General features: G+C 37.7%; 1 protein-coding gene across 7 annotated transcripts in view; it reads left to right on the plus strand.

The window, feature by feature from the left end:
• TAFA1 (TAFA chemokine like family member 1) overlaps nt 1–12,978 on the plus strand; it is a 545,952-nt gene extending 532,974 nt beyond the window's left edge. For all 7 annotated transcript variants that reach the window (XM_035276068.3, XM_054245847.2, XM_002758535.6 and 4 more), the window contains exons 4-5: nt 2,953–3,077; nt 9,888–12,978. In XM_035276068.3, coding sequence (XP_035131959.1) covers nt 2,953–3,077; nt 9,888–9,905 — 143 coding nt within the window. In that variant the 3' untranslated portion in view covers nt 9,906–12,978. The remainder of the gene's footprint in view (nt 1–2,952; nt 3,078–9,887) is intronic.
• The last annotated feature ends 499 nt before the right edge of the window (nt 12,979–13,477 follow it).

The raw sequence follows: 13,477 nt of genomic DNA on the forward strand, positions 1-13,477 counted from the left end.
GCTCCACTGGCCGGCCATTGTTACAAGCAGGTTTTTAAAGAGGAAAAAATGGGGATGGGGGCAGAGTTTTATTAGGAATTCTTATTGGTTTACAAAAAGAACCTTAATTAGTGATTGGCTATACATTGTTAAGCTATAGGGTGTGGGATATGGTATCCGCTGAGGCATTAGGTTAATGCATAGCTATTTGCTGCAACCACAAGCCATCTCCTTAGATGAATGTGTGTCTCCAAAGAGGGGAAGCAGGGTGTGATTGCTATCACATTTTAATACCTCGCTGGGCCTAATAATTTGAAAAGGCTCACATTCCTCACATAAAAGTTCTTTTCTTTCTTCACTACATAATAATTTTATTCAAAGTAAAGATTGAGGAACACTGAATACAAAGGAGGGGAAGACTGAAGTAAGAAAAGCATAGAAGGAAAGCTTAAGTGCAGAGAGATGTCTGGATATTTAAACCATTCTGCTTTTAAGTCAGCAATTTCATCCCTCTAGTGAATACTGGATAGAGAGAGAATTTTAATGCGCTCCTGCTTCGCTGAAGGGTTTACTCCATCCCATTTTAATGTTAATCCTCTGTGACATTATCATATGTCATTTGGCTTCTTTGTTGTGAGACTTACACATCGTGGTGGAGACTCATTTTTGGAACATGGAGGATGGAAGGGAGTGAGTATCTAAAGAACGAGGGTCCTGAATCAGAGTAAAAACAGCCAACCAAAAAGCATCGTGAAACATGCACCTGGCTGACACTTTGAGGATTCTGAATGGGAAAAGCCTAGGTCGATTTGGGAAGAGCTAACACAGGGAGGAGCTACAGAAATAACTGGTGTTTGTGCAAAAATCATTTTTCGATCAAGGCGTTAAGGAAAATGTAGAGTTTCTTGATTTGCATTGAGCAAATCTAGTCACTGGTTTTATAAAATTTTGCTATCAGGACATGTGTGCTGTAAATATTTAATACATATACTAAATTCATTGCCAGCTTCCTATTGTGGTCATTCTTGATACCCCCTGAAAATTAGGGCTGTTTTATCAGAGGCTCAAGTTGTGACAGTTCTGCCCATGTCATATCGAATATATTAAAAAGTAACCACAACCCATATCAACTATACTCTCAATGGAAAGGAAATATTTTCATCTCGTGTTACTCTTGACTTTTATTTTTGCAACTTTTCTTTTGTACTTTCACTCAATTCACTTTTTCTTTTGCCAGGCCTTTGAAATTCTTCAAGGCCCTAGGCTAGGGGATAAACCCTAATGCTGGGTGAATAAATTGGCATTTCTGGGAAGAATACCTCAGTCATTCTGAAGAATATTAAGGTACTTTGTACCCTTCACTGAATCATAATACTTCAAGGTCTATGCTCTGCAAAAACTAACAGCACAAAAGTTTCTCAAGACCCAAAAATTAAGTGTAGGGAGCAAAGAAATACTTTGCCTTCGTCCTCTGAAATTTTGATGAAAAATCAATGGGCAAAAAGCAGATTAATAAAAGACATACAAACTTATTAATGTGTACGTGAGAGACGATGACAGCGGTTACACCAACCCCCTAATGGGCTATAAAAGCTTATATACCATCTTGAAGTTAAATAAAAATTGGGGACTTGGTGCATGGCCCAAAACGGGTTATGATGGTAAATCAGGTTATATGGCAAGACAGGTTAAGGGAGGGCTAGAGGAGGAGACCTGGATAGCAAAGTTGGCCTCGCAGGTAGCAGCCCTCAGGGAAAAAAAGATGGTAAATATTTCTTTTAGGCCTTTAAAAGTATCAGACTCTCAGTTATTCTTTCCTAGACTGGACGATGGGGGCTTCAGAGAAACTTGGTTGTATCAGTGCAGATTTTCTCCATAGATGCAAATCTCCCCCACGAAAGAAAACTTTGCTACGCTACTGGTGTTTGCTGGCTCTCTGAACAGCCATCTCACACTATGTCAAAGAAGTGTATTTTGAGGTGAAATATTTTTATTTCCTTCATAAGTCTCATCTTCCATATGCTGTCATCATAAAAAATTTTTTTAATTGCCTGTGGGATCTTCCTGTCCACTGCACAAACACCAATTCACTGAGACCATAATATGGCAGTAAAGAAGGAGTTTAAGTAGCACAAGGCTGGAGTTATCACTCAAATCAGTCTCCCTGACGTCTTGGAGGTTAGGATTTTTCAAGGATGGTTTGGCCAGCAGGGGGCTAGGGAATGGGGAATGTTGATTGTTTGGGGATGAAATCATAGAGGTGTGGCAAACGGACTTCATATGCTAAGTCAGGCTCCAGGTAGGGACTGCAGGACTGGATGTGTCATGAGTGTGTGGGTCTGAGGGGAGTCAGTTGGTTGCTAGAATGAGGAAGTCTGAAAAACATCTCAAACAGTCCATTTAGGTTCTACAGTAGTGATGTTATCTGCAGGAATAACTAGAAAAGTTACACATCTCGTAGCCTCCAGAGCAATAGCTGATTATCATTTAACTACTTCTGCATCTTAACAGAATTCAGCCCCGCCTCATAGCCCTAACTGTTGCCTTTCTTTAGTTTTACAAATGTAGTTTACCTGTGAGAAGGGTTATTATTAACCTTGCCTTAAGTTTAAACTAAATTCCTCCCAAAATTAGCTTGGCCTATGTCCAAGAATGACCAAAGATAGCTTGGATGTTAGAAGCAAGATGGAGTCAGCTATGTTAGGTTTCTCTTACTGTCATAATATTGAAAAGGCAGTCTCAGTCTCCAACAAAATGCTGCTTGATGAAACCAGACAACATAATTATATTTGCATTATAAGACATGTAAATTAAAATCTTATTTTTCTTAATAGAGTTTTCTTAGCTAGTCATGGAAGATTGAAGAGGACCTAGCATGCTTCCGAGAACATGAAAATCTGCAGAGGGACATAACATCAGTGTTCAGGTTGTTTGGATGAATTGCAAACACAGTTGTTTCCTGTTTTTGCACAGCCTCCATAGTGATTGGGAAATGGTGGTGTGAGATGGAGCCTTGCCTAGAAGGAGAAGAATGTAAGACACTCCCTGACAATTCTGGATGGATGTGCGCAACAGGCAACAAAATTAAGACCACGAGAGTAAGTGCACTTATTTCAAATGTATTTTTGCATGTTACAAACTGTGTTATTAGAGTTTGTGCTGTGCAAGCAGCATCCACAGAAGCTTTGCACAGGAGAGAAGAAAGATTCTCCTGTGACAGGAAGCATTCTTAACCATGCAGATCAGTGTCCATCCATGAATGACATGTTAGAGATTGAACTGAACTGTTCCACACTGAGCAGTTTAGTGTTTCTGTCATAGACTCATAAATTAAGCTGGGTTTCCGTATCCAGAGGGGAGAGGAATTGTGAGGTAATTATTCAGATAATTCATCAAACATCTATAGTGCTCAGAATGATAATCAAATAAAGTTCCTCCCTAAGTCATCTAGATGGTTTGCTGAAAGGATCTGCATTTAAGTACACCTACAAAAGCCATTTCTAATGGTTCTTCAGAAGAGTGTGATGATCTTCCAGAGAAGTGAAAAGGGTTTTAGGGAGTGAAACCTCCTTCTTGAATTTCTCTGGTTAAATCAGGAGTGATCTTCTAAATAAAAAACCTTCAGGGTGGGTAATCCCACCTATCAGAATTGGTGCCCCAGCTAGCCAGACTTTAACCCTATAGTTACTGGACAGCCTTGGAATCCTAAAGGAGCATGGATAGGGTGTGCTCAAGACAGTAATTATGTACTAATAAAAAGTATGTCAGTATTTTGACAACAAGTATGGTCATATATATGTATGTGTACCAAATGAGTACAAGAACAGCTAAGAACCTGTACCAAGAACAGCCCTGTTCTTTCTCTTTTTCTCTCTGTCTCTGTGTGTGTGCATGTGTCTGTGTGTGCATGCATGTGTATTTTTTAATTTACAGGAATATTTTTTTGAGAGACAAGGGTCTCACTCTGTCACCCAGGCTGGAGCACAGTAGTGTGATTATAGCTCACTGCAGCCTCTAACTCCTGGCCTCAAGTGATCATCTTACTTCAGCCTCCCAAAGTGCTAGGATTACAGGCATGAGCCACCATACCTAGCCTATGGGGTATTTTTTAAAGTAAGCTCCATCAGTTACAATTTCTAGTATGCTGAACTTTTATTCTACCGAAAGGCTGACTTATTTGAAAGGATGTCTCTATTCCTCACCCTTTAGTATTAATCTTGACTTACTCTTCCTTCTCAGCATCACCTTTTCAATAAATAAAATTAGTTCTTATGTCTTTGTGATGCAGAAAACAAAACCAAGTCAACATAATACTATATAAAACATATCTTTCACATATAAAATATGTTAAGACATTTTGTGTATCAAATTTACCTGCCTATTATGACCATATTGACAAGGAGGAAATGGCCATACATTTCCGGCCTGTGACTAGGAAGGACCTGTGAACGACCCTCACTTGCTAACATGCATCTGTCTGTGCCTGAGTAGCTTAATATGGATTATCCTGTTACATTGTAATGAAACACCTACAAAAGACATTATTCAGAAATGAGCCTGGTTCATGCAACTTACCCACAGAAACCATTTTAATTTGCTAGTGGAAGATGGATATGAGGTTTCCCTTTGGTTACCTTTTACTTAAAAATGATTTTTCCAAATAATTTGAAGTTGCCCTCCCAAATTAGTTTGTTTTAAGCTATTCTGAATTATGGCTGGTATAACTGGAATCTAACCACCTTTGTTTTAAACACATTGTTGATATATTTCCTGTCAGATCTCTTTTCTCTAGTCTAAATAACTGATTGCTCTTTATATATGTATTATTGCATTTTAGATTCTGGGGTACATGTAAAGAACATGTAGGATTGTTGCATAGATACATACGTGGCAATATGGTTTGCTACCTCCATCCCCATCACCTATATCTGGCATTTCTCCCCATGTTATCTCTCCCCAACTCCCTACCCGGCACTGTCCCTCCCCTAGTCCCCCCCAACAGACCTCAGTGTGTGATGCTCCCCTCCCTGCGTCCATGTGTTCTCATTGTTCAATACCTGCCTATGAGTGAGAACATGCAGTGTTTGATTTTCTATTCTTGTGTCAGTTTGCTGAGAATTATGGTTTCCAGGTTCATCCACGTCCCTACAAAGGACACGAACTCATCATTTTTTATGGCTTCATAGTATTCCATGGTATATATGTGCCACATTTTCCCTGTCCAATCTATCATCAATGGGCATTTGGGTTGGTTCCAAGTCTTTGCTATTGTAAACAGTGCTGCAATGAACATTTGTGTGCATGTGTCCTTATAAATAGAATGATTTATAATCCTTTGGATATATACCCAGTAATGGGATTGCTGGGTCAAATGGAATTTCTATTTCTAGGTCCTTGAGGAATTGCCACACTGTCTTCCACAATGCTTGAACTAATTTACACTCCCACCAACAGTGTAAAAGTGTTCCTATGTCTCCATATCCTCTCCAGCATCTATTGTCTCCAGTTTTTTAAATGATCACCATTCTAACTGGCATGAGATAGTATCTGAATGCAGTTTTAATTTGCATTTCTCTAATGACCAGTGATGATGAGCATTTTTTCATATGTTTGTTGGCCTCATATATGTCTTCTTTTAAAAAGTATCCTTTGCCTACTTTTGAAAGGGTTTGTTCATTTTCTTCTTGTAAATCTGTTTTAGTTCTTTATAGATTCTGGATATAAGTCCTTTGTCAGATGGGTACATTGCAAAAATTTTTTCCCATTCTGTTGGTTGCTGGTTCACTCTAATGATTGTTTCCTTTGCAGTACAAAAGCTTTGGAGTTTAATTAGATCCCATTTGTCTATTTTGGCTTTTGTTGCCAGTGCTTTTGGTGTTTTAGTCATGAAGTCCTTGCCTATGCCTAGGTTTTGCCTAGGTTTTCTTCTAAGGTTTTTATGACGTTAGGTCTTATGTTTAAGTTTTAATCCATCTGGAGTTAATTTTAGTGTAAGGTGTCAGGAAGGAGTCCAGTTTCTGCTTTCTGCACATGGCTAGCCAGTTTTCCCAACACCATTTATTGCTCTTTATTGAAGGCAAATGTTGCTTGCATGGTGTCTGCAGACCTGAAATACGGTAAAGAAAAGCAATTCAAGTCAGGATTTAAATATGTGAAATTCCAAGAGTACCAACTAGGAGACTCTTTGGAAGATAGAATATAAACAAAAAATAAAAGAGAGAAAAAAAACAGAAACAAATTGTTAATGCTACTTTTTTGAGACCAGTTTAACTTGCTTTTATTTGGCCTCTGTAGAGTACATTTTAAAACCATCAGGCATGTTGCAGATGCACCCTAGACATTTTCTGACAACACAGAAGTATTGTGCAGGATCTGATCACAGTAACAGAGGCTGGAGCACACCATTTGCTACCGCCTTAGGTGGGCTGAGTTCAAACCAAACAGTTGAATGGACAAGTTAAATAAATTGCCATTGCAGTTGGTTTGAAAGCAGAGGATGTACTTGTTCTGACGTGTGCATCCATTTCAAGCAAGGCAATGGGAGGCTACTGTACAGCCATGTGAGCTGCACATCAGTCAGCTGAGAATTCTCAAGTCTGTCCTTAGAAAAGGAAAAAGAGGACACTGGAAAAGCTGTACTTTTTAAACCTTCAGAGGACTCAAATTCTCCTACTGACATACATCCTCCATCCTCCGTCATCCCTCCTCCTCAAGAAATTCACAATTAACTAAGCAATTTTAAACATAAAGGGCACTAATTAAGTCCAGATGGTATATATAGGAGCCATCTATTCTGTGTAAATGATGTGTCAACACCAGTCCTTATATCATGTGCTCTGAAAATACACCTTATGTATTTTTCTCTATCAGAACACAAATATGGCAAATACGCTTACTTCAAATATTGATTCTAACAATCTAACTTTAAAAATGGCTTAATTCACAGATGTACTTTAATTATTACAAGTCATATATTTTCATTGTTTTGCTGTTATCAACGAGGTAAAAAAAAGAAAACTACATCTTTTGTTCTTTTCTGTGTAAAATTAAATCGAAGAACGTTCACTCAGGAAAATAAAAAGGTTGGGGATTGTTAATAGCAACTGAGAGTTTCCTTCATACTATTATTTTAAAAGTAACTTCACTATAAAGATAATCATGAGAAAGTTTCCTGGGACTTCATTCTTTTTCTTATAAAAGATTGTTCCAAACTTTCATCTTATTTAGGTTACTTCCAAAATAATCATCCTGAAACAAAATTCTCTTCAAAATGTAGATAAATAATGTTTCAAAGTATGATCTAATTTAAAACTTCGTGGTGTTCATTTTTTAAGGTAGGTGAAGAGTAGAAATGTGGTGGTTCATCTAAACCACCAGATACCCCAGAACATCTGGACTAGCCCAGGTAACAGGCCACAGTCTAACAACAAACCTCAGGAGCAATGGATCTGAGTACAGTAACATTATTACCACAGAAGGAAGGAGAAAACATAGGTGGAATTAGGCAATGCCTTTTCTTTCAGGAGATTTGGAATAACTTTTTAAGAGAGAAAGGCTCCTTAAGGCCACCCAATAGAAAGGAAGTATTCACCTTGAGAGATTTTCCAAGACCTAGCCTGGAGTAGAATAAAGCTAGCAACACAGACACTCCCAGGGAGAGCCCCAGTATGTCTGGGGGAAGCTTCATGGTCAGTTTTTTCCCCTGTGTCTCCTTGATTGTTGCTTCAGTTGTTTGAGTAAATCACTTTGTTGGTACTTACAAGCCAGACTAACCACCCAAAATATTGACTGGAGGTTTTGTTCTTGCAGTTTTAGATACCTATTTATTTATGTATTTTCTTTAAACTATATAAAATACATATGTTTGAAAGTTGGGGAGGCTCTATCTTATGTATTCAGGAACATGTCTATACCTTGTATATTCAGGAAGAGTAGCTTAAGTTAGAAAGATAGACTTCCCCTTAGAGTTATAAAAACAAAAAGTATCTGAGACTGGTCTCACTCAATTTAGAAAGTTTATTTTGCCAAGGTTATGAATGCATGATCTAGAGGTAAGTCTGTGCCTTCCTCCACAGATGATTTTGAGGGTTTCAATATTTAAAGGGAAAAGGGTAGATATTGGGGAAAGAAGAAGAAAATTTTTAAAGTTATGGGCAGATAAGAGACTAACTGTTGAATTCTTTTGAGTCTTTTGCCAGCCTTTCACCAAATACACAATTTACATGTGGGAAAGGGGTAGAGGAAGACTAACGTATGCCTTCATCTAGCTTAGCGAATCTGCATTTTCACATTAAAGGATGCAATCAGATATGCATCTGTCTCTGGTGAGCAGAGGATGTTAACTTAGAGTTCTCTCCTTTGTCCTGCACCTGAGAAAATAAGCTATCAATTTACACTGCCAGGTTAAAATTCAACAGAAAGGTTTTAGGGTAAATATCTGGGACCCACAAGGAATTTCCTTGTGGGAAAATTGTGAGGAAGGTATGTAGCTTTTAAAAATATATTTATAGCTAACTTATTTAGGAGTAAAATGAGAGGTAGGTTTGCCTGACATAATTCCCAGCTTGACTTTCCTTTGGCACAGTGTCCTGTTTTATTCCTTTGGCTTAGAGATTTTGGAGTCCTTAGAGTTGCTTATTTTTCAAAGAGAAAACAAGTTTTTGACAATGCTGTAAGAATTTCATCTAAAATCTCAATGTCAGCTATTTGGAGGCAGGAAGAGGGAGAGGATAAAATAAGAAGAAAACCAGTCACTGGAAAAGACAACAGGTTAAAATGGCAGAACATAATCTGGTGTAATATCCTGGGAAATAGCAAACCACTCTGGATTTGATTCATTCTAATATGCGAATGTCTCTCAGACTAGTGAGAAAATCCACAGTTAGTACACAATGTAAAGTCAAGTTTTATTCCCTAAAAGGAGGAGGTAGAAGACCTCTGATTGTACAACTAACCAATAGAGCCATCTTGTCAAATTGGTGTTTTCTGTGACTGACCCGGCACAAATCCTCCTGCCTTACTCTAAAATCCTTAAACGGACTTCTACTCTAGCCTCAGAACACAACTTCTAAAACTACAAAGAAGTAAGAGGTAATAAAGAAAAATGCCATATCTCCTAGAACTTTAGAGTAGTGGCTTCAACTCAATTAGAATGGTTATTTATGCTTGAAATCAGTGGTTCTCTATATATGTGCCCTTTTGAATATTTGAGCCTTTAAGACCCTATTCAAGTGGATTAAAAGATATCTACAGCAACAGAAATGTAATCTTGATTGTGTTTGAACACTGTATCATTGAGTGCAGCAGTTTGTCACCGTGCACAGGAACAGTTTCTCATCTTTGTATTCCTACACAGATGTGGTCTAACCTTGGCAATGACCTCACCTCACGCCAGCCCTCCACATCTTACAACAGGCCAACTTGACAAGACCGTGGAATAACTTAGTTCAAATTCTCATCAGATAGACACTGGACTGATTACATAATATGCAAGGCCAAGTACAAAATGAAAATGCAGGGCCCTTATTTAAAAATTACTAATAATCTGAAGATGGCAACAGAGGAACATTAAACCAAGCATGAGACTCTTTCCAGGATACAGCCTTGTGCAGCTCCACAGCTCACATGCCTAGGAAACCAGTCCTGGATAGGCATTGCTCCAAGAGTCTCACTCCTCAGTAGTGACGACATTAATTTATTGCACTGGTAAAAGTATGGTGGCCTATCAATAGGATCTGATTACCATTTCAAAATGAATGCTCTAAACTTTAAGATTTTTGACTTCAGATCACCTGAAAAAAGCAACATCCTAAAGATTCAAGGCGTTCTCATTTTCTACGTAATCACATTTCTTTGTGCCTTCATTTTGCACTTTTCTCCCTGAAATGTCTGTCTTTCTTTGGTTTCAGATTCACCCAAGAACCTAACAGAGGAATTTGTGGTAGTAAAGGAAAACCAACCCTGTGGAAAATAAATTTTGAGAATCTCAAACATCTTATATATATATACAAGCCAAATGGATTTCTTACTTGCACTTTGGCGACCAGATCATCACAGTGCGTTTACTGTGTGTAAAGAAATATCCTACAGTGAGAAGACACGGCGTTTTGGCAACACCATGGAAAGTGGGCTTAAAAAACAGGTTTCTCAGTGAAATTTTTGGGGATCATGAAGAAAGATCAAATATCTTCTAATTTGAATCTATAGTTACTTTGTACCATTTGAAATATATGTATATATATATATATATAATATTTTGAAATATTATCTATTCTCTTCAAGAAATGAACAGTACCACAGTTTGAGACGGCTGGTATGCCCCTTTGAGTTTTGGATGTTTTGTCTGTTTTGCTTCGTTTTGTTAGTCATTTCTTTTTCTAACGGCAAGGAAGATATGTGCCCTTTTGAGAATTCAAGATGGCACTGACACGGGAAGGCCAGCTACAGGTGGACTCCTGGAATTTGAGGCATCATAACGATACTGAATCAAGAACTTTCTTCTGCTTCTACCAGATGGTCCAAGGAAGCACATTGTTCTGTTTTATTGCTTTCTACCCTGTGCAATATTAGCATGCAAGCTTGGCTTACATAATCATACTTTATATTCAATTGATATATAATAACCGTTCTAACCTCTTCCAGGAAAATATTTTTAGAACTACTAGCTTTTCCACATATAAGAAAATGAGGATTCTTAAGGGAGCCACTCCACCATGCTATTAAGACTCTGGCAGAGTTATGGGTAGGATATGGATCCCTACATGAATAAGTCCTGTAAATACAATGTCTTAAGGCTTTGTATAGCTGTCCTAGACTGCAGAAATGTCCTCTGATTAAATCCAAAGTCTGGCTTCATTAACTACATAGTGCTGTAGCAACAAGTCTTATCACGGCATCTCTTTCTATGTTTGGTTTGCTTTTTCCAAGAGTATTCAGATCTCCTCTGGTGAGATAGGAAGGCTATGAAAGCAATTAGGTTTCAGAATGATCTATGTGACCAAATGTTGGACAGCCCTATTAAAGTGGTAAATGACTTCTTTCTAAACCTCCTTGTCTTCTTTATTTTTACTTAGTCAACCTTAACCAAATCCAGAGAATACCCTGCTCAGAGACTTATAGTCAGCCAGAACGTCTCCCATAAGGTCTTTGTTTCCATTGTGGCTACTATTTCCAATGTTGATATTTTGAAAATTAGAAATCCATTATTATAACTGCACTATCCTCAGTCAGCAAGCAAAAATGTCAGTTCCCATTATTGAGCTTTTGTAATGGTCCCTAGAATAATACATGTGGGGCTAACCCCACCAAAAAATGAATGAGAGTTTTTTTTTGAGAGTTACTCAGCTGATACTTATAAGAAAGAAATATCTAAAGTTCTAGTTTTCCTTGGGATAGCATAATCATACTTTTAGTTCCAATCATTTTGTAAATGTATCCCTTTTTCTGCAAAACGTATTCTCTAGAATGAATATTGTTACAGCCTCTTATTAGGACAGTAGCACATTGGGTCCCACATAGTCTGGACTTTTAAATTTAAACCTCAGGTCAAATTCAGAGGCTCCCCCATCTCTATCAGTATAGCTTGGGCCAGGCACGGTGGCTCATGCCTGTAATCCTAGCACTTTGGGAGGCCCAAGCAGGTAGATCACAAGGTCAGTAATTCAAGACCAGCCCAGCCAAGATGATGAAACCCTGTCTCTACTAAAAATACAAAAATTAGTCAGGTGCAGTTGTGGGTGCCTGTAGTCCCCTCTACTCAGGAGCCTGAGGCAGGAGAATCACTTGAACCCAGGAGGTGGAGGTTACAATGAGCCAAGATTATGCCATTGTACTCCAGCCTGGGCGACAGAGCGAGACTCCATCTTAAAAAAATATATATATATATACTGAAGTCTCATTGAACATACAAACAATTTAACCAGATAAACTGATTCTGCATCTTGAAGGCCTATAAAAGCATTCAGAGACAGAAATAGAATCCTGAATGCAAAATCTAGGATTCTCAAATACTTTCACAAAATATTTGACAGAAGGTAGCAAAAAATTCACACTAGCAAATCAGAATATTTTGAAATTTATGTACCAGAGGCAAAATGTGAAAGAAAAACTTCTACAATCAAATATATTTGGGAAAGCTTTTCAAACAAAATAGAGACATTACTGGGGGAATTGTCAGAGCCTTTAATAAACCAAAAGGCGCTGTGTATCTTTAAGAAAGACTATAAGCGGCGAAGTCAAGTAAGAAACCTCTAGCTGGTCACATGGCTAGTGGAGTGCACATACCCTGCACAATGGGAAACTGTAAAAAATTGCTTCTATGTGAGGATATAATCACTGCATTATCACATCTTCAGTTTTTCAAAAGAACCAGAAATCTAGATTTTACATAAAAGTGTATATCATGCCTAAAGTGAGATGAACTAATTTGATTTTTTAAATGCTACCAACATTACTATAGATCCAAACTGTCTGAACATGTGGACTTTACTGTAAGATTAGTGTTCCCTAGCATACTCTTTTAAAAGCATTGATCCTGAATGAAAATCCAATGGGAAGAAAGAAGGCTGTTCTCTTTTGTAAGGCCTCACACATGCACAGTTCTGATAACTCACAGAATGTGCTGGTCACAGTTTTTTCTTTTCTATAACCAGAGCCTTTAAGTCAATGAAGGAGCTGGTCTAGAGGTCCACATCTGTTCATTCATTTCCCATCGGTCAATTCATGCAATAGTCTTTCTTGAAAAGACCTGGAGAAAAAAATCACAACAGTATCAGGAAACCATCCAATAAGACAGTGCAAATATTTGTAAATGTCGTCAAATTCAATTTGGATTTATCCAAGTCCCTTACACAAATGTGTGAACCATCAAATTGTGTTTAAATTTAACTTGCTTCAGTTTGAGGAATTCAGTAGCTACCATCTGCCTATTGAATCTGCACATTTATGGTGTAAAAACTTATATCACATATTTCTGGTAATAAAGAGCTCAGTGTGGTATGACTAATGTTGATTTTGAGCTTGTGCATCCAGGACGATGAATAATGTTATAGCATAATTAGAGTAAATGCGAAGAGTTTTATCGAGACTCCTCTTAGTAAAAAAAAAAAAAAAAAAAGAGAAAATGTAGCTTATTTCATAAGATGAAGATTGTCAAATAGAGTAAAGCTATTTGTTGACATTTTTGGGTGATTAGATTCATCTGCTAATGGACTAGGCAAACACATTGAGAAGTTTACTACTTGGTTTTTTTCTATTATAGAATGATGAAGAATGTTTTCACCAAGATACAATTCAACATGTTTTTTCTATCAAATTGAGTATAACTTTCACAAAGCAATACAGTGGTTTTATAGTATAATATTTATGCCACCTTGCCATTGTCACTGATACAGTAAGTTATGGAAGGTATAAAAATTGTTTATATGAGGAGATCCACCATATTCTTCACCTGCACAGGGTACACACTTCTTCCCTGGGAGGTTAAACATCATGTCATAAT

Source organism: Callithrix jacchus, chromosome 15 (assembly GCF_049354715.1).
Source record: "Callithrix jacchus isolate 240 chromosome 15, calJac240_pri, whole genome shotgun sequence".
NCBI classification, from domain to species: Eukaryota; Metazoa; Chordata; class Mammalia; order Primates; family Cebidae; genus Callithrix; species Callithrix jacchus.